Source organism: Trematomus bernacchii, unplaced genomic scaffold (genome assembly GCF_902827165.1).
Source record: "Trematomus bernacchii unplaced genomic scaffold, fTreBer1.1, whole genome shotgun sequence".
NCBI lineage: Eukaryota > Metazoa > Chordata > Actinopteri > Perciformes > Nototheniidae > Trematomus > Trematomus bernacchii.
The window spans coordinates 9,290,562-9,313,906 of NW_022988043.1; the positions used below are offsets into that span (position 1 = coordinate 9,290,562).

At 39.9% G+C, this 23,345-nt stretch overlaps 4 protein-coding genes across 11 annotated transcripts in view; 2 read left to right on the forward strand and 2 right to left on the reverse strand.

The window, feature by feature from the left end:
• The window catches only part of fbxl17 (F-box and leucine-rich repeat protein 17), a 200,639-nt gene extending 198,986 nt beyond the window's left edge, over positions 1-1,653 (reverse strand). The window contains exon 1 of the mRNA XM_034118533.1: positions 1,437-1,653. The gene's annotated coding sequence lies outside the window, so the exon portion shown is untranslated. The remainder of the gene's footprint in view (positions 1-1,436) is intronic.
• Positions 1,654-2,501: 848 nt separating this feature from the next.
• On the forward strand, positions 2,502-4,248 carry prxl2c (peroxiredoxin like 2C). Its single transcript, XM_034118534.1, has 6 exons — positions 2,502-2,684; positions 2,989-3,057; positions 3,198-3,251; positions 3,339-3,444; positions 3,541-3,675; positions 3,775-4,248. Exons 1-6 carry the CDS (start codon positions 2,502-2,504, stop codon positions 3,903-3,905), a joined length of 678 nt encoding a protein of 225 aa, XP_033974425.1. The 3' UTR covers positions 3,906-4,248.
• A 687-nt stretch (positions 4,249-4,935) lies between these two features.
• cdc14b (cell division cycle 14B) lies at positions 4,936-18,399 on the forward strand. 8 transcript variants are annotated; one of them, XM_034117757.1, is made up of 16 exons: positions 4,937-5,250; positions 6,356-6,446; positions 7,145-7,220; positions 7,609-7,701; positions 7,782-7,858; positions 8,997-9,063; positions 9,149-9,299; positions 9,394-9,624; positions 9,766-9,904; positions 10,228-10,393; positions 10,538-10,635; positions 14,837-14,884; positions 14,972-15,079; positions 15,662-15,830; positions 16,859-16,918; positions 17,573-18,399. In XM_034117757.1, the coding sequence occupies exons 1-15, from the start codon at positions 5,142-5,144 to the stop codon at positions 16,880-16,882; spliced, it is 1,647 nt and encodes a 548-aa protein (XP_033973648.1). In that variant the 5' UTR covers positions 4,937-5,141; the 3' UTR covers positions 16,883-16,918; positions 17,573-18,399. The 8 variants fall into 8 exon arrangements, 6 of the variants coding, with proteins under 6 accessions (XP_033973648.1, XP_033973647.1, XP_033973649.1 ...); XM_034117756.1 differs by having other exon boundaries at positions 5,142-5,250; positions 16,859-16,924; XM_034117759.1 differs by lacking the exon at positions 4,937-5,250 and adding an exon at positions 5,911-6,203.
• A 160-nt stretch (positions 18,400-18,559) lies between these two features.
• Positions 18,560-22,282, reverse strand: LOC117472517 (intracellular hyaluronan-binding protein 4-like). Its single transcript, XM_034117763.1, has 8 exons — positions 21,904-22,282; positions 21,086-21,257; positions 20,632-20,778; positions 20,483-20,554; positions 20,317-20,394; positions 19,587-19,755; positions 19,163-19,354; positions 18,560-18,789 (listed from the first exon to the last, which is right to left on the reverse strand). Exons 1-8 carry the CDS (start codon positions 22,127-22,129, stop codon positions 18,724-18,726), a joined length of 1,122 nt encoding a protein of 373 aa, XP_033973654.1. The 5' UTR covers positions 22,130-22,282; the 3' UTR covers positions 18,560-18,723.
• Positions 22,283-23,345: the final 1,063 nt, after the last annotated feature.

The window sequence follows — 23,345 nt, forward strand, 5'->3', positions numbered from 1 at the left end:
TAAAAGCGGTTTTTGGTCGAGCCAAAGTGCTGTACATGTAATAAAAACACATTACTACAATCACAATAAAAGACAATAATTTACAACAGAAATATAAAAAACAAAAACACAGGGAATAGTCAGGTGTCATGCTCCGCTCTGACTAGAAGGCCAGGGAGAAGAAGTGTGTTTTTAGTGAGGATTTTTAAAAACCTAGTGTCTCGGCCGACCTCACATGGAGGGGCAGAGTGTATCATTGTTGGTATCATATTTGTGTCTATACAATACATTAATTTTACCAATTATTACGTATTTACCAATTATTGGTATTTTGATGCTTTTAGTTCCCTACTTTGAACCTTGTTTGTGTTTCATTTACCCAAACAAGCATGATATTTAAAACTCGTAAGTGCTTAATGCAGTCTTAATATAATCTTCAATAAATTCATATATGTGAAAAGAATACAAAAAGAATACACAACAACATTTAGGATGGTGCAAAAAAAAGAGCTGAGGTTTAATCAGCCCTTTAATAGAGTGGTAGAGAAAAACAGTTGCCGAACAAATCTTAATGATATATTAGTACAAATGTTTGAGTTCATATCACTTGTAAAGGAAGAGCCCTGCATAAAGGTCAAGCTATTCTGCATCACTGTCCTTTGCTAATGTGGCAACAAGTGCGATTATTATTGAAACACTGTAATGATTTCAAATAGTTTTATCTGGCATACACCACCGTAGCCTGCTTTTTTATTGAGCTAAACTTCAAAATGAATGTTTGCACACAACAAAGACTATGGATACTTTCGCTTCTCACTTGCATTGGAATTAAAAAGAGATCCTTTCCCAACCATGACTAATAATGATGAACTCTCAATCTGAATGTACACAATGACATAAGATTAGATAAAAAAGAAGAGAGAGAATGTGAGCCTCTTCTTATATTGTGAAGGACAATCAAGGTAGCCCTATATATAGTGAAAGAGTTGGGCAAATAACAATATCAACACATGAGGCTCATGAGCACAACGCTTTGAAACCGAGCTGTCGAAACCATCTGACCTATATTACTTGTGTTATGAATACATTACTTGTCACACGTTGATTACGCTGTCTACGTCAGAGTAATAAATAACACATTCGTTATTGTAATGCGATGGTCTAGCAAGGAAGCAGCACCGATGCAACGTCTGGTTGCAGCCGAATGAAAAGATGTAAACATTGAACAGGTGGCCATTTGTTTCTCTCACACAGTCACAAACGTTTTACTTGTTGATTCTGTTTTACTGCGACAGGTTTATGTTGAACATTATCTCCATCATAGCGATACACTCACGGCCCTAGTTTAGAGCAAACACACGGTTACAGTGCTAACCCAGTTGAGCTTTCTGACAGGCTAGCTTGCTCCATCACTGGATGCTAACTTAGCTGTAGCCATAACATGAAACATGTCTCACCACTTCACACGGTGCTCCCTCACTCCGGACGGTGCTCGCATAATACTGCTATGCTGCACAGCCGAGCTGAGTGCTGACAAGTCCGGGCAGTAGAGACGAGGAGGCGAGAGACCCTGCTACAGAACTAGCGTAGTGTTTATCCACACAGTGCAGCTCTGGCTCTGCTGCTGCTGCTGGAGGACAACACTTCCGCACCGAGAGGGCAGCGCGAAGGAAGCCGACGAGGCCGATTCGTAATTCGTCATGGAGGCTGGATGAAGGGCCTTGAGGGAGAAGTAAAGCCCAATGTGACCCAAGTTGTATAACCGTTTGTGCGTTATCATAGTTTTACGTTTCAGAATATATTTTTTTGCGTTAATGTTTACATTCTTCCCGGACTATAACTATTTTTCCCCATGTGTCATTGAGAACCCAATCTTGTCGACATTAATTTGATCGCATTCTTTCTTATGTTTCAAATTCATTTAAAGTGTATCTTTGTTAGTGTTAGTGAGATAGATAATTATGCCTTATTCAAGTGTCATTAATTGTTATGGAATGGAGCTTATAGCTAAATATGTCGTAAAAAATGTGAGAATCGTGTTTTTTTATACACGGTCCTTGTTTAATAAGACTAATACCATGACAGTACCACGACCAAAAAACACACAAAACAGCGTTATAAACAGCAAGTAGGCCTATGTAAAAGATACATTAAAGTTAAAAAAATCACGGTTAGGTGAATATTTCGATAAAAATGTAATGATGTCACCAGGGTTATCTTGGTTTAGTCTTAAAACGAATTAGCAATAGCATCTAATATTTTTTTTAAATAACATAGTAGCAAATAATATAACATGAATATAAACTACTGTTACTTTGCTTTTCACTTTTCACTAACATTTTTCTTTCCCCCTTCTCTTTCCCACTCTCTCTCTCTCCCACACAGACGCGCGCGCACACACCAACATGCATGCACGCACACACACATGCAAATTATGGGCGTGAATTTGCAGCCACCAACTCTTCAAGCCTGAACAGCAACTCCCAAAATAGCAATGCTAGTTCGGGAAGCCTCAGGAAAAAATGGCTGAAGCAATTTCACCAATAATTCGACAAGTAACTATAGAAAACAAGGACATTGGGAGCCTTTCTATCGACTATCATCTTGAAGACGTCGAAGATTGTTTTATTTACGACCGGCATGGAGTCTCCTTTCCGTTCAAGAAATTATATCGAGACAGGAAATCGGTCATAATATTCGTGCGGGTAGGGGAATAACTTTGTTTGGCTTTATTTTGCTGGTGACTCATTGGCTGCACTGCCTCAAGTAAAATCATGAGAGGCTCAAGTTTATGTTGATTGAGCCTCAAAAGGCATCACAGTATAGGCAACAGTTGAGCATCAGCCTTGCTGGACAGATGCAGCAACAGCTTCCTCTGCTATGAAGGGATGGAGAGCTCATAGGTGAAGACAGGGGGATAAACAGTATTAAGGTGCAAGACCAGAGTTTTAAAAAGTAATGTAATATCGCATATCTAGTCTATTTATGTATTACATTTGGTGTCTGCAGAATTTCCTGTGCTACAGCTGTAAGGAATATGTGGAGGATTTGAGTAAAATACCTAAAGAAGCACTAGAGGTAAGTCCTGATTCACAACTAATCTACTGGAGGCTATTACTTTGTTGCAAACTTGACATACAAATTAGAGTTAATGCCCTATGCTTGGATGATTATAAGACAATTTCGAAAACTCCACATTTTGTTGCCTTTTTTTGCAGGATGCTGCCATTAGACTGGTTGTGATTGGACAGGCTGCTCATCATCATATAGACGTAATTCATTCAGTGATTTTCATGCATATTTACAGTATGCCACACTCATTCATCATATCATATTGATTTAGTTTTTAATCTCTCTAGCCGTTCTGTTTACTGACCGGGTATCCTTATGAAATATATGTGGACCCCGAGAGGATCATTTATCAAAAGCTGGGGATGAAGAGAGAGGAGACATTTACAGACTCAGGTAATCCAATATATGAGGACATAAACACTGCATATTTTAAGATGTGATTAATATAAATATATCTCTGTGTGTGTGGGTTGGTGTTTATGTTCATAGCCCAACCCAGTCCCCATGTGAAGTCTGGTATCTTTATGGGGCAAGTGAAGAGTGTATGGAGGGCCATGACTAGCCCTGCATTCGACTTCCAGGGTGACCTACATCAACAAGGTGGAGCCATCATCGCAGGACCAGGTAATCCTGACTCTCTCTGTTTTATTGTATTGTGCTCAAGGTCTGTCTCTGCCTCAACTACTTTCTCTTTTCCTTGCTCACTCCTTCTTCTCTCTACAGGCTCTCAGGTTCATTTTTCCCATTGTGACATGAACCGCCTGGACCACATGCCCATTAACTGGCTCCTGCAGCTCGCCGGGGTTCAACAGACTCTGGACTTCAGTGATAAGCCAACAATCATTCATGTGTAGCCAGCTGGTCTGCTTGAAAGCATGCTTCATTCTTCATCACTGTTTGGGCATCATCATTTTATAAAACATATTTGTGTCTCAGTTATACTCAGTCTGTTTTTTTTAATCAAGTCTGTACTTGCTCTTCTGCTCTGCCAAAATATTGGATAGGTGAGGTCTGAAACACAAGTCTTCTCTAAAACTCTTGGCTTTATTCAAGGTCTTCTTACTAGTATTTCCAGAGCTTCCAATCACATCTCATGTGCTGATGAAGGTGAAAGCCAGTAAATGAACTGAGCAAAGTTGTTCTGCCAATGAAGAACATGTAATGTTGTTTGAGAATAAAAGAGCTCTAGAAAAAGCATGAGTGGTCATTGTTGTAAAGGTTTTGTTCAAATACATAACATTATGTTTTGATTGAGTGCATAACAGAGACATTACTATAAAAATGTCTACCTTTTCTATTAGGTTATTCTCATCATTTTAAGATGGTTGTGTGTGGTAGGCTATTAATAAAACTCTAAAACAACGTGTGCATTTCTGTCAGTGATTACCTTATTACAGAATGTACTTTTTTTAGACTATCTTATAAGTGTTCATTATCAGAATCAGAATCACAATACCTTTACTCGTCCCACAGAGGGGATATTTACATTGTTACCGCAACAAATAAAACACTATTAGTTAAAGTGATTCCAATTTACAAGTAGCATTTGTAATACATTTTCCAATGTACATAATAGCACACAAGTGTTATTGCACAACAGTAGTGTCGTAGTCTTTGGGGTATTTTTTTGGGGGGGGGGGGTTACATAAAAATGCAAGTGAAGTTTTATTGCAATTTCCTTGGTCCATCTGTGTTGTCTCATGTTATCCACATGCACACTGCAGACCTAATACATGGTCTTCCCACAGTCATTTCCAATGGGATCACCTAGGACTACATTCCCCACGTTATCTCCAGCTGCAGAAGATGAACAGTGGAGGGTGGGCGCTGGACATCTAATGCTGATACGTCACGTGCATGAGATTCAGAGAGCAGAAACCTGCCCCTGCTCTCAGACGTCACCGGCACCACCGGAGAGGCTGGAGCAGACGGCGAGACCTCTGTTGACACCTTGACACATTTGCAACACACATACATCCCCAGACCATGCCATAAGAACAACAAACCGGGGACACGCCGCCGCACTGCGAACCGAAGGAGGTCTGCTGCTGCTGCTGCTGCCCGGGAATGTCCTCCGTGCAGCCGCGAACATGAAGCGCAAGAGCGAGAGGAGAAGAGCCGAGTCGAGGAAAAAGCGCTGTGCAGCTCTCAGCAGCTCAGAGGCGGAGCCAACCTCTGATGTGTACACTGAGATAACAGGTAAGGGGCCTGCAGGGTGAACCCTGTCAACTTAAAGCCTACTCTGCAAATATGACAAGGACGCCCACAGCAGGATGCATGTAATTAAATGAGCAGGGTGTGTTAGAAAGTCTTCCATCGAATATAAAGACATCGGCTCATTCGGCTGTCGTTTAATCGTCAATGTACTGGGTTTGCCTTGTGTTGTGTGCAAAGATGCATAATATTATCATAACTTCCTGCTCCGGTAGGCTATTTATTTTAGAGGAAGCAAATTACACCATTACTTCGCTTTGTCTGCACCATCATATCTTAATGGGCTGTGCATAGAGACGGAGTGGTGTATTAGTGTGTATTATAGTTAGGACACTGTATTTTTCATGGCGTTTTCCTGGTTTTTGTTCTTCATCTTCACCCTCCTTGCGCAGCTCAAATCTCAGAGAAGGAGGTTCGCCGAAGTGGAAATCGCGTATTTGATTGGCTGGGAGATCGCCCTAGCAACCGTTTGGGCAACGTTCCGGGGCCTATCATATGTCTTATGTGGAGAACTTTAAACTAAAACAGGCGAGGCTGAGCAAGACTGGCAGGCCGTTCCTCTAATCATGTAGCGGCCTGGATATCTCGCAGCCAATAGCCTGTCGCCGATCAGTGAAGGGAGGAGTCCAGTAGAGATCTTTTTTTTTTAGCAGAGTGCGCACTTGCAATCGAAACTCTTCTTCCCTCTTTGACTGTTAACTTTTTGTCCCGGATTGTTAAATCAGATTTGAAAACGATTGTGTTATACTGTTACTTTTTAACGTATAGCTTTTTTAATCAGCTCGTACACTAACCGTGGAAGTTTTACTCAGTATGCGCAAGTCTTCGTCGTAAAGAAAATCTACCTCGTACGTTTCTCTGCAAAACAAATATGTTCAGAACTATGAACAAGATGACCACGGACGATGTTTCGTCAAGATGCATCGAGTTTGTCAAGGGTAAGTCGCGAGAAAAATGAATGGAGTAGTAAAAGGGGTCCCGGGCTAGGGGAAATTAGAGACCACAGAAGTTTATGTGCATGACAAAAGCAAGTATTTAACTGCCTCTTTATGTTGTCTCCCTACCCCACCCCCCTCCCCTCCCTCCCCAGATCAACTGTATTTCGCCATACTAAAGCAAAAGATCAAGAGCACAGCTGATCGACACTGTTTCTGCATAGATGAGGAGCTGGCATATGAGAAGTAAGCTTTCAGTCTCATCCCATCTTTGCAACCTGCACATGCACATTTAGCTCGTTGCTGTAATATGTGTGTGCTTTGCACCTGACCTTTGCACTTCTTTGACATTATAAATAAGTCTGCAATGCCTATACCTTTGTTATGCAACGTTGTAGTAACTTATAGTATATCATTTCAACCATGAGTAGATGCAGTGATTCTAGCATTGATTGCAGAAATCGTTGGTATGAAGTTATCCAACATATTCAGATTTGTTTCCTCAAAGGAAGCAATGCTATTCCTAAAATAAAGAAAGATTGTTAAAACTAAAAGCCTCCTTTAACTGTTGGAATAGATCCAAATAACCAAAACAACATAAACAATGAAAGGCTCACTAAACTAGTAATGGCACCTTTTTCAAGGGCATGACTGTTTGAACGGGCTGGTGTTAGATTGGCATGAGAAGAGAACCTGACCGACCTTTAGAGCTATTTTTGTGCCAGTGGTACAACAAATACTCATGTCTTTGCAGCATTTTGTCCTGTTCTGAGTGACCTATTACAGCATCAGATGCTTCTAAAAATAGACTTTACTTTGTCAGGGTTTTTACTGTTTCAGTGTAAGGTAGCTGATTCCATCTAATGAAACTTCCCCAGAGACTGTAGCCGGTTGCATAAATAGCCACTCTGACACACTCTTCTTCTTCTCCCCCCCTCTCTCAGCTTCTATGCGGACTTTGGTCCCCTTAACTTGGCCATGTTTTATCGCTTCAGCTGCAAGCTGACAAAGAAGCTCAAGGTAAAGTAAACCGTCGATCTTAGTTGTACTTCCTGGAAGAGAGAATAGGATCCATAGAGCCAGGTCAATCAACATGTATTTATGCTTGCAGTAGGTAGACAAAATAAAGTAGAGGTATGTTTTTTTGCACATCATGTACTAGTAATACTTTTCAACTTTTTACAGTTATATTTATAGCTATAATATCCGTAAAATGCAAGTAAAAAGTAATTGTTTGTTTTAAGTTGGGTTAAAAGTCCTTAATCATTTTCCCGATGAGGAATTTACTTTTTTTTCAAGCCACTGTGGGTAACTGCAATGTCATAATTTAGTATTATACATTTGTATGTAAAATAACAAATGTTATCACATCTCAGTTCATACTGATGCTCTGAATATCTTTGTACAGTCTATTACACTCTCAAGGAAGAAGATCATATTCTACACCTGTGGAGATCAGAAGAAACAAGCCAATGCTGCCTATCTCATTGGCTCATATGCAGTAAGTGGAATAATATGTGTATAATGATATCAGCTTTTAACCTGAGAGGCACCTAGTGATTGGAGATTTGTTTTTAACAGGTGATGAATCTAGACATGATGCCGGAGGATGCCTACAGTCTGCTTGTGTCAAGGAACTCAACATATATTCCATTCAGGTAACTATTACTGTACTGTATATTTCACATTAACCCAGTGAACAACACAACCAAATCATTATCAGAGCAGACTGATCTGTTTTGCCGTATGCTTCCATCTTAATCCTACAAATATTTAATTTTCTTTTTTAAATATGCTGCATCTGAAATTTGGAAATAGGGTCCATACATCTTGTCAAATTATACTTTGAAAATATTGCAGAGAGTTATTTTTAAAAAACAAAACCACTTTGTTATTTTTACCAGGTTTGTTTAGATTTAATTGCAACAGAAGAAAAAGGCTCAGGGATCCCAAGACCCAGAAGGCTTAAAGGTCCCATGTCATGCTTTTCTGGTTATTACCCGTCCCCTTGTGTGTTATGTAGCTTTTTATGCATGTAAACGGTCTGCAGAGTCACAAATCCTCAAAGTACACCCTGTAGCGAGTAAAACTCTAACACAGAAAAGACCTGTCTATGCTGCCCCAGAACGCCTCGTTGGAGATTTCTCTTTTTCTTCCTGGGTACAGTGATGTATTTGGGTATAGTGACGTAACGTAACGTCCGCGGAGCCGTTACGTTTGGACCAATCCGCGGACTTCCTCACACACACACACTCGGCGGGACGTTGCGAGGAGCGGACAGTGTGAGCTGGCTCACTGGTGTGGGGTCGGCGAGACACCGCGGAACTCAGCCTGAGCACACACACAAACTCCCAGCCAGGCTGCGGGTGTGTGTGTGTTTCGGGCTGGGTTTCGCTGTGTCTCGCTGTCTCGCAGACGGCCACTGGGCTCACAGGGAGGGGGGGGGGGGCAGGAGCTCCAACAAGCCGTTTAGGACAGAGAGTGAATACACATACTATACGGAGATGCTGTATGAGAAACCAATGTGAGTTTGGAAAATTGCACAATATAAATCTATTTTAGTATACCTCAACAATGGAATTGTGATCAGTAGAAATGGCCATGACATGGGACCTTTAAGGGCCTGTGTGCCTGTGTTCTTTATATTACTATATCATGTTGAATTTAAATAAAAGTGTTAAGAGAAGAAACAAAACAAGACATTAAAAGAGCAGGGTAGGTTGGATAGCAGTTGATATTTTGTTAAATTGTATTTAAAGGGAAATAAATATGGTTTCATCATATTTTTTGTTTCAGAGATGCGTCATTTGGATCCTGCATGTACAATCTGAATATCCTAGACTGCCTTCGTGGTGTTCACAAGGTACGTCATATTAACATATAATTACGTTTCTGTTTTGCTGTGTCATGCTCCCTTGGAATGAACTCTCCTCTCTCCCCCCTGCCAGGCTCTGCAGTACGGCTGGCTCGACTTCTCCAACTTTGACGTGGAAGAATATGAGCACTACGAGAGGGCAGAAAATGGAGACTTAAACTGGATCATTCCAGGAAAGTTTCTTGCGTTCAGCGGGCCTCATCCAAAGAGCAAAATAGAGAATGGTAAATAACATTTACGTCTATAAGTTACCTTAAAAAAACAAAAACGATATCTGGCCTAATCTTTATACCTATTGACCTCGTTTTTTTACTTCAGGGTACCCTTTACACGCTCCTGAGGCATACATCCCATACTTCAGGAATCACAACATCACCGCTGTCATCAGACTCAACAAAAAGATGTATGATGCCAGACGTTTCACTGAATCTGGCTTTGAGCACCACGATCTGTTCTTTGTGGACGGGAGCACGCCAAACGACTCCATCGTCAGGAAGTTCCTCAACATCTGCGAGAACGCAGAAGGAGCCATCGCTGTCCACTGCAAAGGTACATGTCACACTGCAACAAAGGCAGTGGATAGGCTAATCTATTCTGAATGATTATAGTTCTACTGCTAGATCTATACACTGTGCTCAGTGTCCCGTTGGTTGTGTAATTTAACACCGTGCCACTTTTTTTTCCCTTTAGCTGGTTTGGGCAGGACTGGCACTCTGATTGGCTGTTACATGATGAAACATTACGGCGTGAGTGCTGCCGAGGCCATTGCCTGGATACGGATCTGCAGACCAGGGTCCATCATTGGGCCTCAGCAGAACTTTGTTGAAGAGTAGGTGTTCACTAAACTCGCGTTTTCAAAATGTTACTATGTTCAAATCTTAGGTGTTTCTCCCTCATGCAAAATCTTCAGTCCGAGTTAAAGTTCAGAATAAACCATCCTTAGATTTGATTTATCAAGAGTTTGTCAGTCTAAATCAGCGTATTTCAATTAAAATGTTGCTCAACTTTATTGTGATTGGAGCATCCAAACTGAGCGATGCCCTCTTCATCAGTCAGAATCTGCTAAGAAATTGAGTTAATAATAGTGTTGGTTTTTTGTTTGGCAAGAGAAATAAGGTAATTTTGTCTTTTTTTATTTAATTTTTTCATCAGTAAGCAGAACAGTCTGTGGGCTGAAGGAGATGTTTTCCGGGAGAAGATGCAAAACGAACGTGAGAATGGCAAGACGGCTGTAACCAGGATCCTGTCTGGTGTGGATGACATATCCATCAACGGGAGCAACAAGAACAGGGCATCCAATAAAGAGGAAATGGACCTGGTGAGTTTACAAATCACTCCTTTGCCATGCTCACAGGTACAGACTGCAGAATGAACTGAAAGTACTTCTGTAAGCAGAAGATTGTTTATTGAACCACAAGTACTCTGCATTTTTTGTAACCACAAATTGTTCTTTGTTTTACAGTATAATGATGATGAGGAGAGGAATGGCCTTACACAGGGTGATAAACTGCGAGCCCTGAAGAGCAAGAGGCAGGCCAGATCATCCTCAGGTTCACTATCGTAAGTACGCAGGCAGCCTGCAGGTCCCATCATGCATCACACCTGTGTGCTGTGGTACCGTCAAATGACCAACGCCACTCCTTGGCAGTCTCTTGGATCATTACACGTTTACAGTTTTGTCAGACTAATCTGTTAGGTCTGCTCTCCTTTATTCCTATCATGGCAGTTTTATCCCGTTATTGCATTTTATATTTAAGTTGAGGAACCAGGCAACATTCCTGTAATTTTTCAATAACTCTGTCTTTGTGTCCTCCTATTGTTCTTTTGATTGACTGTCATGACATGCAGATCAATGTAAGTCATCACATTTTTATCTATAATCTGTTAATGACGAGGATGAACATTAAAGCAAGGAAGAAGTCGGTCAAATATTAAGTGGCAGAGCGAGTGATAGAGTTGATGGAGTTATCTGATACACAATCTGTTGAGGTCTGGATTTAGAAAGGCACAAAAGATGTGGAATTAAAGCATGTGATCTATGAGTTAGATTAAATGCAGGATTTGATCATTAATGAATGTCAGAGATGAGAACATTTCAATATATAGCCCGTATAAATATAGAGCTTGGGCTCCAGGTTATCATAACATCATGTCACAAATCAGGTTTATTACCAGGTAGGCTTACACGTACGAGGAATTTGACTTGGTGTCGTGGTGCATACATAAAAGTAAAACAAGAATTAAAAACAGAGGTAGAGAACTAGAAAAATATAATACAAAATATAATAAAATATAATATAACAATATTTATATTGCAATGGAATGGAATAAAATATGGAATAAAAATCGGCAGTAATAAAAAAAAAAATCGTAAAAAACGATATTGTTGTACATTGTGTGCATTAATGTAATCAATTATTTAATTATTAGTGCTATTTATAAAAAACACAACAGGGGTAAAGAGTGTGCAAGAATATTAAAATTGTTATATAGTACAATTTTCATAGCCCTCCATGCCAAAATGTAGTACTTGAATCTGTATTGTACAGATACATTGACAGAAAATAATGAAAAGTGGTTTATTACATGTGTCTGTTAGGATAAAAAATAGACATCCATTATGTTGCAGAAGGGAACAGGCCTTGATTTAAAAAAAAAAAAAGCAATGTTTAAATAAATGGAATTAAACTCCAACCATTTAGTAAGCTATAAAGGCCAATGGCTTGTTGCTGTCTAGTTATCTAAAAAATATGAATAGAAAATCTAATATTGGATTTTTTCCTTCTCTAAATGAATTCCACATCATTTGTGCCTATGTAATTCGGCCGTGGAAGGTTGGGTGTCACATGGCTGAGGATGGTTGACTGGCCTCTGCCAATGTACCCATGTGGCTTTGGCTTTTGTTGTCCCATGTCAGGCAGGTGGTAGTGTTCTGCTGCAACCTCATGGGCACGCTGTGGCCGATGTGTTGCCTGCCATTCAAAAGATAGCTGAGAGTGGCAGAGAAAGAGAGAGAGAGAGAGAGTGGGGGAGAGGAAAAACAGAGAGAGGATGTGAGGTTTTGTATGACAGAGGTAAGTTTACATCACTTCCTTATTAGCTGCCTTCCCCTTCCTGTAGAAATGGTTGCTATGCCAGTGTATGGTATGGCTGATTTTGAGGTTGTTTCTTTTTTCTTTCTTTTTTTTCTGTCTTTCGTTGGATGACTATGGTGTGGATATGCACTTAGTGGATGCATTACATTTACACGCCTTGCATTATCTGCCTGTCATGGACACACTGAGCTGATCTGCTTTGATATCAAGGCTTATCCCAGAGTTACAGTAAAGCTCTTTCATTGAGCCTGCTGTACTTGTTAACAATGGCACCAATTATTCAACTAATCACGGTTTAACAAAGGATCTGGATTAGTTGAATTTAATGGTTTAGTGCTTGGCTTGCACTGCTGACTTGGCACGTCTCAAGAGGAAATGTTGGCGAGGGAAACTTGGTCCTGGTTCTGATCTGCAGTTTGTTCTTGTTTAGTTAAGAAGCTAACTTGCCTGCTCAATCATATCGCTGTAGGTGTTTTTAGGTAACATCAAGGAGTACTTTGTTGTTAAAATGATTTTTGCTTGGGGTGTTTTTATGAAATAATAAGCGGATTTAAATGGCATTGTTGCGATTGGTAAATCACACATGATTCTATTTTAAATACACAGGTTAGCTCCTCGGGAGGTAGAGGGATGAAGAAAATGGCTTTATATCCGTCCTCAGGAGGGAGTTGAGGCAGAATAGAGATTTGTTCGCACAAGAAATTTGGCTTATCAGATTATGCGCTGCTACACATCCCTCTTACTTCCAGCTGAACTTCACCATCTGGCTCCACTGTTTGTTTTATTAAGTAATACTGACGTGCATGTTCAATTCCAGTGATGATAAGAACGACAATTATCTGAAAGCGTTCTTTTCTGCCTCTTCATGCATGGCAACAGGCATGAAACCCTTGGACATGCACGCATGAACATGCCTCTTTGTTCGATCTGTGTTTGTGTCTAACATGTAACTAATGTTGGGCCGGGTTCATTGTCTATTGCCTGTTGTTTTTCCATTGCTTCTGTGACTGGATCAGTGTGCACATACCATCCGAGCTTTGTGTACCCCTTCAGGTTTCTGTGTCTGCCAGCTTCTATTAAAACGCTCCGTCTCTGGAACAAAATGTAATAATGGTAGTTAATTATTTTAATATTAGAGCCCTATCTATATATTGGCAGGCTTGTATCAGCCACTATTTGCTCACAGATAATAATAATAATAATAATAATACATTTGATTTATATAGCGCTTTTCCTGGTGCTCAAAGCCATCTTAGTATATTTGATAGAAATTTCTGTCCATAAGTTTACTCGTAGGTGGCAACTTATTTTATTTTATCAAAACTATACTCATTTTAAGTTGTTTATTTAGTGTAATTTTATTATAAGCAAATGTTACTACTGGATATTTAATGTTATCTTACAAATGCTGTGAGTTCCAACTGTAGAATAACCACTACATATTATATATTTTTCAAAAGCTTTTAAAATAATTGTATGGCTGTTTTTAAAAGCTCTCAAAAGGTTTCATCTACTTCGAAATTCTCACATGAGTTGAGTGTAAAGTTTAAAGCAAAGTGCTTACACATCAGAGCAAGTGAAGAAGAAGAACTTGCTGACTGGCTAGTTGGATGCAAGGCTCTTTGAAAGGTAGTTCATCTAATCCAGTCTCAGTGGAAAAGCAGAACATCAAAGGCTTTGTGTCCCGCCCGGACGTCTCTTGTCTCTCCTTCCTTTTATTTCCCCTTTTTTCCGTTTGCTCTTGTTGTTGGATTTGTCCTCCTTTCAGATGGCTGGTAGCCATGCTGCTCTCCTCCCTGTGTAGCCTTGCCCTGTGGTGGATTGTGTATGGCTTCCCTTCTTCCATCCTGCATTTCTGTATAGACGGGTTAGGATTTCAATGAGTTCTACCGCCCGTCAGCCCCCAAAAACCTGTCCTGCCCCCCTTCTGGAGCTCTAACTGAGAATGCTGTAAGTGAGCCCCAGTCTCTTTTTTTAAACTCCCAACCCAAATCAGAAAGTTGTTCAAAATGATCCTCTTTATTGCTTTTGCAAGTACAGTAAACTTAAAGCTGATGAGCAGAGCCAGTTATTTAAAATCTAAAACATCAGAGGCTACTGTCTTGTCATTGTGACCTTTTTCTGTACATAATGATTTTGTCTTACTTTGTCCATCATCATGTCATTTTAAACATCATGCTTGGCTGGTTATTGTGTTGACTTGAGTGCTAACTGTTCAAATGTAATCCTGCCAGACAGTTAAGCTTTCTTGATGAAAATGAAAACTGAAAAGGCAAATCAAGTCTCCTTTTAAGTTGTTTAGCGTCACCTGCTGGCTTCTCCTGGTATGACTTGGCTTTAATAATCATATCTGGCTGCTAAGGCTGCTGTAATGATCTGTGCACAGGCCGTAGAATAGAATAGAATCGGAGGGATCAAACCCCTCTTTAATGGTCACACATGCACAGCACACACAGTGAAATTTGGCCTCTGCATTTAACCCATCCTAGTACCAGGAGTCTAGTACTAGGAGCAGTGGGCACTATCAATATCTTCAAAACCTCCTTGCTCATCTACATACAGTATTTTACTTCTCTGCCTCCACGCTGTCCTGTCATCTTTCTAAGATCTCTCAATGAATAAGTTGAATCACATGTTTTACTGTTGTGTTACTTGTGTTTTCACAGACAAGAAGAGAATAAGATTCACACCAGGTCATCATCACAGTCCCTAAGGTAGATTTTGCAGTGTACACACAACATGCATATCTACGCTCTGACATACAGTGGCTCAGACTAATTAATCACATGTCTCTTCTGCAGCAGGGTCATATTGCAGGCCAGTGTTCAGGGCAGCAACCCATTGGCTCTGTCTGACCAATCAGACAGCAGGAAGAGGACCAGATCCTCACTGCCCGCCAGCGGAGGAAGGTCAGTGGCACATTCACCCCTTATATTTTCATTTATATACCATATAAAAAATCTTGGATTTAGCAAGTGAAATAAAACCTAGATTAGACACTGGATGCCTTTTTGTGTCTCTACATTTAAATGTGAACTAGAACTGGCTTAAGTTCCACTTATTATATTTATCGTGTAAATCTCAGCTGTTTTTCACTCAGTCTTTGTGAATGAATGGAGTATACTCAGTTTTCATTGAGATGGCAGATATGTGGTCATGAGACCATCATGTGTAGAACTGGTCATGTGATGATAAGGAAAACTGATCAAGCTTTTAAACTTAGAAAGAGATGATTTGATCTTGAGTTACAATTGTTTTTTTGAATCAGCAAGTTGCATATAAATTATTCAGCCCTCAATGTGGACTTTAAATACTTCATATTTGCCATTTATTTCCTTACTCAGGGAAGTGTTGTGTTAATGCAATATGTAATACTTGAATATATTTTTGATGTTTTATGTGAAGTTGATTTTTATTTTTAAAGCAGCCAAGAGGCTATAGCCACTCGTGGGTCCTTATGGAGGAAATTAACACTTCCTTCTCTCTGCCAGCTCCCTGAGCCACACCAGGCTGGTCAGGTCTCTAGGAAACTTGCATGTAGTGTCTGGAGACAGGGACCCCATGTGTTGGGAGCCATGTGGCAGCCATAGAGACACAGCCAGTGCTACGGCCAACACAGGCCCTCTCATCAACTTAAACATGGCACAGGTCCACCCGCAGGCAAGCTCTCTCAAACCCACCCTGGGCCACAAACACATGTTCACTTTTCTATGAAGATATTTCCTCTCTGCTGTCTGAAACAGGGAAAGTCATATGTAAATGGTTTCTCCAAAGTTTTGGCCACCAAAGGATGATCAGATTTTACAGATAATTTCACTGGTGCTTGTGTAAATCCAGCCAAAATTCAGTCTCTGCACTCTTCTTCTTTCTCCTCTTGATAATAATCACTTAGGCTGGGATGCACAAACGAGTTAAATTGGTTTAAACAAAAACAAATTGTGGTTAATCCACCGATGACTTTCATTCAGAAGTTAGATCTAAATTGAATCTTGATTTTCTGACAGTTGGGATGAAAAAGGACTGTTCCTTAAAGAAACAGAAATAAGATACAACTGGTCTGATTAACTTAAATTGCTGAGTTTATTTGCTTTAGGGGGTTTCCTGCTAAATCATGGAAACCTTTGAGTCAGTTATTTAGCCAGCATAAAACCTAAAATAACAAAGTGGAGCAAACCACTGATTATCTCCACATGAGATGAGTTTTTATTGCTATTTTCCAACTTCCATGTTTTAGTTTTTTTGTACTTTTAATTGGTGTAATCTCTGTTCCTGCCAGCCATAGATCTTTCATCCAACATGTCAAATTAAATTACAGTTAAACCGTTTTTTTTGTAATCTTAACTTAAACCATGGCGGTGCAGCCCAGCCACGGTTCTTCTTCACTCAGCTGTTGTACTAACATTATGTGCAGCCTGACAGAGTGAAGCCTGTGAAGGTCTAATGTTTAGTAAATCTGACCCTGCTTATGCACCGCTGTCAGGTTGCCAAATGAAACTCCACCGCCTCAGTCTCCCTGCTGCCTTTTTCCGCTTTCTTTCGTTCTCTGAGAGCAGCCGCTTTCCTTCTATGACTGGCTATAGCTTCTCTGGACTCTGCCTCCTCTCTGTAGTCATGACTGCATTCATTACTGGTGCTAATCTGTTTATATCCTTTATTTTTCCCTCTTTTATATCTCTTACACACAACAGACACACTGTCTCCAGAGGATGTAAAGCTCGCAGCTCTTTGCAATCAATTCGATTATCCAGGTTATGGTATATATCTTTTCTTCACGTTCGGTTGTTATTAAATGTAATATCAATTTATGATCTTTGTGCGAACACATGCATGAACTAAATACATTTAAAGTGGACCTATCATGCTATATTTGAATAATATAGTGTAGGACCATACCTATATAAGGCATATTTATACTTTTTTTTGCAAAATACCAAACAGATCATGCATTTTAGCCATGCCTCATTTTGACATTTTTTAGCTGTTTGTAAGGGCAGGTTCAGTGAGAACAGCACCATCTACAGGCCTGGCATATGTACTACAGCGTCTCCAGCGCTTTCGAACGGCAATGTCCGTGGCTGTCTCCTCCTGATGGGTGGAGTTGGCCCAATAGCCGTAGCGCCACCGTCCTGACGTCAGTAAAGTGTTCAAATCTGGATCAGTTTTGATCAGATCCGTTGCAGCCCCTTTTTTAGAGATTTGGGTATGGAGGAAAATAGAGAGGGTTGTGTTTTCTGACACTTGGTGAGTTCCCTGGAACACCGGGGACACATATTCATGTATAAAAGATGTACAAAAGTGCATTTTGCATGATGGGTCCTCTTTAAATCGGTTGTTTGAATAGTGAAATGTAAATTAATGATATTTTTCCTTCCATTAACACTGACTTTCTTTGTTTTCTTTAGTCATTCCATACCCAAAGCTAGAGCTCCTCTGCTGCGGTGAGCCGATCTGGAAACACTGAGGAACTTCACATGAAATCCAACCTCTACACAGCTGTACTAGCATTTTAATTAAGTTTGAAACAAACATTTACCAACTGGATGTGACATGTAAATCATTTTATAGACTTTTATTACAAGTTGTTTTTACCCGTAAGGCACTTTTGTTTTATATTTTTTACAAAGCATCAATACATACAGATTTATAATCATTGCCTGGTTGTTCCTACTTATTGAAGCATGCTGTAGCAAACTAGCATGTGAATCTAAAAGATATCCCAAATGAGCACTGTGCAGCACCTTTTCTACTTCAAAAATGGGATATGTAGATTTTTCTAGGAGTACGGCCTAAAAACCTGCTCTTGGTCCTAGAAGACAGTATACAGGTGGTAGAACAAAGTCCATCACAAGATACAATACTGTGCTCATCTGTACCTCCACTCTCCATATCTTCAGCTATTGTATTTCAAGACTGTAAATAAGACTGTCAATTTGATATACTCGGTTTGTATTTTTAAAATATTTTGTACTATGTTTAAATCATGCTATGAAATAAGTGTATGCTATGAAATAAGTGTATGCTATGAAATAAGTGTATGCTATGAAATAAGTGTATGCTATGAAATAAGTGTATAGTCCTAACGAGGCTTTGTCCAACTCATGTTCATAATCCACTGAGAACATTAGCTTAATGCACATACTATAGAATCAGACTTTTCAAATGAAACTGTACTGGCTTTTAGTCTTTGTAGCAAATGCTTATAACAAGATGCATTAAACAGTTTCAAGTTGATTGTTGTTGCTCTTTTTTTTTTTTTTTAAATGCCAAGTCACAGTAACACTATTCTGTTAAGCTGATTTTACAAAATACATCACAGGTCCATTTACCCAAACCTCTCACATTTCAAGTAATCCCAGCGTGGCATTCTAAAATAAAAAGCAGCTCCAAGATAAACTTGCAAAAGCATTTATTCTCCAAATGCCGAACAGTGCAACAGAACAAAATAAATCCAGTACAATAAAACCCCAACCTTAAGAACAGTAGAGACATTAAATGTTCTTTTTTTAACATTGTTAAGTGCAACCACTATTCCCCACAGGAGAAGTGAACTCAGTTATTTTCCTGCACACAGTGCTGGGAAGTCTTCTGGGTCATCGGGGTTAGGAGCCGAGTCCTCCTCCTAGTGGGAGAACAAAAATCGCACACATGAATGACATTTAGTAAATACAAAAAATAATGTCAAAAGATTGCTAATGTTTACATATTTGATCTCCACATGTCAGCATATTGACTTATAATTGCCAGTTGTTAAAGTCAAAAAAATAAACCAACTAAATAAATAGAGCATCTACATATAAAAAAACGGTCTTACCATTAGCCCCCATAAAATGTACTGAATAATCTAAGACATCGAAATGTTTAGTTATTTAAAGAACGTTTAGTTGCTTAAAGCATATTTTATAAAATGGTGTGCCTGTGCTCTTCCACTGAGGTATCCTGCATTTTGTGTCTTAAGATTCTAAATTAAGCAAAATAAAGAGTCGAGGACATACCCTCTCAAACACGGGTTTAGCTCTCTCTGGGCGAGTAGCCGGACCACCTCGTGCTCCCCTTCCTCGACCCCCACGACTGGGACGTCCAAGACTCCCGAAATTGATGTCCAGAAGGGAGGTGATGTCATTCATGGACCTACGCAGGAAGTGGCTGTCATCCTCCACTTCTTCAAGGATCCCCTCCTTTATGATCTAAAGGTTGGAGACAAACGGTATATGTCCAAAACCTTTAAAATTGACATGAACAACACAACAGCTAAATGGTGTGAATGCTCGGTCTAGGTTTTCTTTGAGTGTTCATTTTTACAACGGAAGGTTACTGCTAGATGATGAAGCATACAATGTTGTTTGATCAGTCTAGTCAGTCCTGATCAGGCTTTGGGTTTTCTTCCAACAGATCCTATTAAGTGCGTTACACTCTCACCTCCACCTTCTTTGACTTGTGGATGACCTTGGCTTTGGTGGGAATCTGATCCTCTGCTTTGCGGATATTAAAGTCTGCCTTGGGACGACTTGTCGCCTGCAGCGCCTTCCACTCGTCCAGGGTCATCTCCACGGCAACATGGACCACCATCTCTCCATCCTCTTCTGCGCTACAATTTGGAACAAACTACATCTGTCAATCTACTTTATTTTGACACCTTTACATTTAAATAAACATTGCCAAATACAGGCTTTCTCTTGAAAGAAATTAACAGGGAATTTTATTTTACTGGCATTTGTTATTATTTGATCACCTTGTTGCTGAACCTGAGAACTAAGAATGTATCTACAAAATAAGAAGATGGCAGATTACTTAGTTTTCTCCATAAACACACTTTTCATTAACCTGGCTTTACTTTAACACATTTGAATGCGAGTCAAATTTAACATGTATAGCACTGGTGAAGCAGAAAAGCAACTTTCAAGCGAAAAAGTCAAACATGTGATGAATTATGTGTGTGATTCTAATTGCAAAAAATCCAACTGCCAAGTTAAACACGTTTTAATTTTGTCTAACCATCAATTACTGCCTTTAATTTATCGATGCAAAAACACAACAGGCATGATAAACCGAGTAAACCGTATCAATTGACTGTTAAATAAGCCACTAAACCAGGTAATGTGGCACAGATTTAATTCATAGGTAAGGTGTTTCTGTGTGCTTTACTCACCGATACTGATCATCATCCTCAGCAGGAATCTTATCCTCAGATTTGTTCAAAGCATCAGGGGTAACCTCCATTAATTCACTTCAGAAATGAGATACGACAAACATAAAGATATCCAAATTGTGCACAAGACTGTTGATATTTTTCATGTTAATGACATGTCACGTACCCTGTATTTTCTTCAGCACTGCCCCAGTTCCAGGGTCCTCTGCCTCCTCGCTTTTCCTCAGGAGAGATACCTCTGCAAAGCAGGTTAAAAACTAAATACCACCAATAAGCTGTACTGGAGTAAACTGCTGCATGAACAAAGAGGCTTACGTTCCGCTGTGTCGATCATAACCTCTCTTGCCCCTCGGGTTGAAGTTCTCGGAGATCCTCGCATACCCTCCTCCTCCACCACCACCACCTCTCCCTTCTCTTCTACCTCTGAAGCCCCCTTGATCGGACTCTGTATTATAGTAAGGCCTGGGGATCATTCGAAACAAAACACAAGTCACTCCTTTGACTTTAGTGACATTAGTGTTTTGAATAAAACAAGGGTGCTTTTCATTACTCATTTAGTTTTTTGAAGAATCACATAATTTCCTCTTTCAATCTTTACTTAGCAAGGAGAAAAATCAGATAAAAAAAATGTCCCTTCATCTGATTAATGCATGCACTTGAGGGACATCATTTGTACATTTTTTTAACAGCAGTGGTCCTGTAAAACAGAAGATGCGAGAAGAAACCACTATGGAGAGTTGAGTTAAAGCCTCAGTTGGAGAATACATACTTGGGGATGGAAAAATCCTGTGGGTACTCGTCTTGGTTGGCCCTGCGCTCCCCAAAAGCAGGCCTCTTTGTGTTCCTCTGGGACTCCCCTCGACCATACCCACTCTCAGTTACTGGTCCAGGACGTCCTTGCTGTGGGGGCTGCTGCTGCTGCTGCAGCGGCTGCTTACGGACTGAGGAAGAGAAAGTGAGATAGTGTGCTGTTCAATTGTGTTACCGTTATCACTTTCTTTTGTTGAAAAGTCTATGAAGAACCTCAATAACCAAAGAGTTGATCAGGCAAATGGAGTAAATTGCCTTTTTTGAACCACTAATCAAAACAAAAACATATTACAGTGTGTGTGTTTTAATCTTCCAGTAAGTTCTTAGTCCTGATTTAAAGACATTTATACTGCTTAAAACTCACTCAAACTGCCATTCTACAAAAAGGAAAGGAGGGTCTGATGTCATGCAAAAAAGGGAAACAAACAATACCAAGAGAGTTCAGTTGAAGGGAATAATTGCACTTAACCAAACAAGTTTTTTGCAACGAAATCAGTTGTTGACTGACTAACATACCACATATAAAGTATGCATATGTATACGGTTTAAAATGTGCTACACAACTAACAAAAAAAAGATACCAACTTTAGATACCAAGTTGAAACCCAGCCTGACAGCATGAACATGTGCTCAACCCCCACTGTCATTGCAACATCAGTAGCTGACAAAGCCAAGCAAACCGCCCAGTCTAGGCTGGACTATCCGAGGTAGAAATACCAGCAGCTCTCTAAGGATTTGGGCCTGTTTGGTGATAATGCAGACAGGAGTTTAGCTAACCTGGAGCCGGGTCGGGGCCCTCCGGAGCAACAGAGACGCGTCTGTCCTTCTGGGACTCCTTCTGCCCAGGTTTTTTCGGCTTGGCTTTCTTCTCCTCGTTGTCCTTCTTTTTCTTGTTGGCCTTCTCGATTTCTGCTTTAGTTATTGAGTCGAAGGGGTCAGCATCGTCATCCAGAAGATCCCCATACCTGTTCGCCACAGCGCACCCAAATGCGTCCGGGAGCATTTTAGCCTGTGTATGACGAGAAAAGCTGATTCCCTCCTCCTCAAGATGTACACATATCTTGCAATTACCACTCAGCAAAACAACCGTTTTCGTACAGAGCAGAGCTGCAGACAGTGCTTTGCTGTGTCAGTGAACATCCAGCTAATGCCAGCACTGCAGCAGTGTCTACACATTTAAATGTTTGCACGTGTGCAGATCAGCGACCACGCCCCGTGCTCATTAATGCTGATTGGACTGTGTGTGTTGCTGTTCAAAATGGCACAGGAAGTGTCCAAAGGAATTGTACATAAAGCTCTGTAAAAAAACACGAGACCACTACAGCATTATCAGTTTCTCTGGTTGTACTATGCATAGGTATACATACACATGTGTTTGAGTACAATTAATGTTGTTTTACTTTATTCTATAAACTACTGACAAAATGTCTCTGTGTTGGCAAAAACTACTGACAACATTTCTCTGTTTTGGAATTCAACAGACACTGGAATGGCTGCCATATTTGTTTTCGATGGAAAAATAAATGTATAACATTTAATGTAAAATACTAAGTTTTAAACCTTTCACGTTTAGTTGCATGCTATTTTCCCCGAGTTCTGTATTTTCATTGACTAGGACTTTTCTGGTTAGACTACCTGTAAAGTTATGTGACAGCAGCTGTTACTAGCAAACAACTTCTCTCCAAAATCTGACTAGTGTACCAGAGTAACCTGCTCAGGTCAAACAGGCTTTTCACAGGCCCATCAAAGCATCACAATAATAATCTGAAAACGATTTGGTCGTTTTCATTTGTAAATGTAATCAATTATACATTATAGTATAACATTATAGTATTATATTTGTAACTATAGTTGGATAAGATGTATGATGAAATAAGATAAACAAACCTTAACCCTGAATTAGCTTTGTCACCTGCAATAGCTCTGTTTAACCCCATCTAGTGGTCAAATGAGAAAGTGCAAGTCAATGGTGTTCAACCTACAGTCTCGAGGTACATGGGGTTTGGGAACCAAATCATATTTACTTCCCTGTTACAGTATTTATATTGTACATGTCATGAATAGAATCACTAATAGTTTAGCATACAGGCTTCTAAATGCAGTTATATGGGCAGTTTCAATTACACTTATGCATGCTTTTTAACTACACATTGTACATTGCAGTAGGGTTATATTTGTATTTTTAGGATGACTTTGAATGAGTCAAAGACAGACAGACT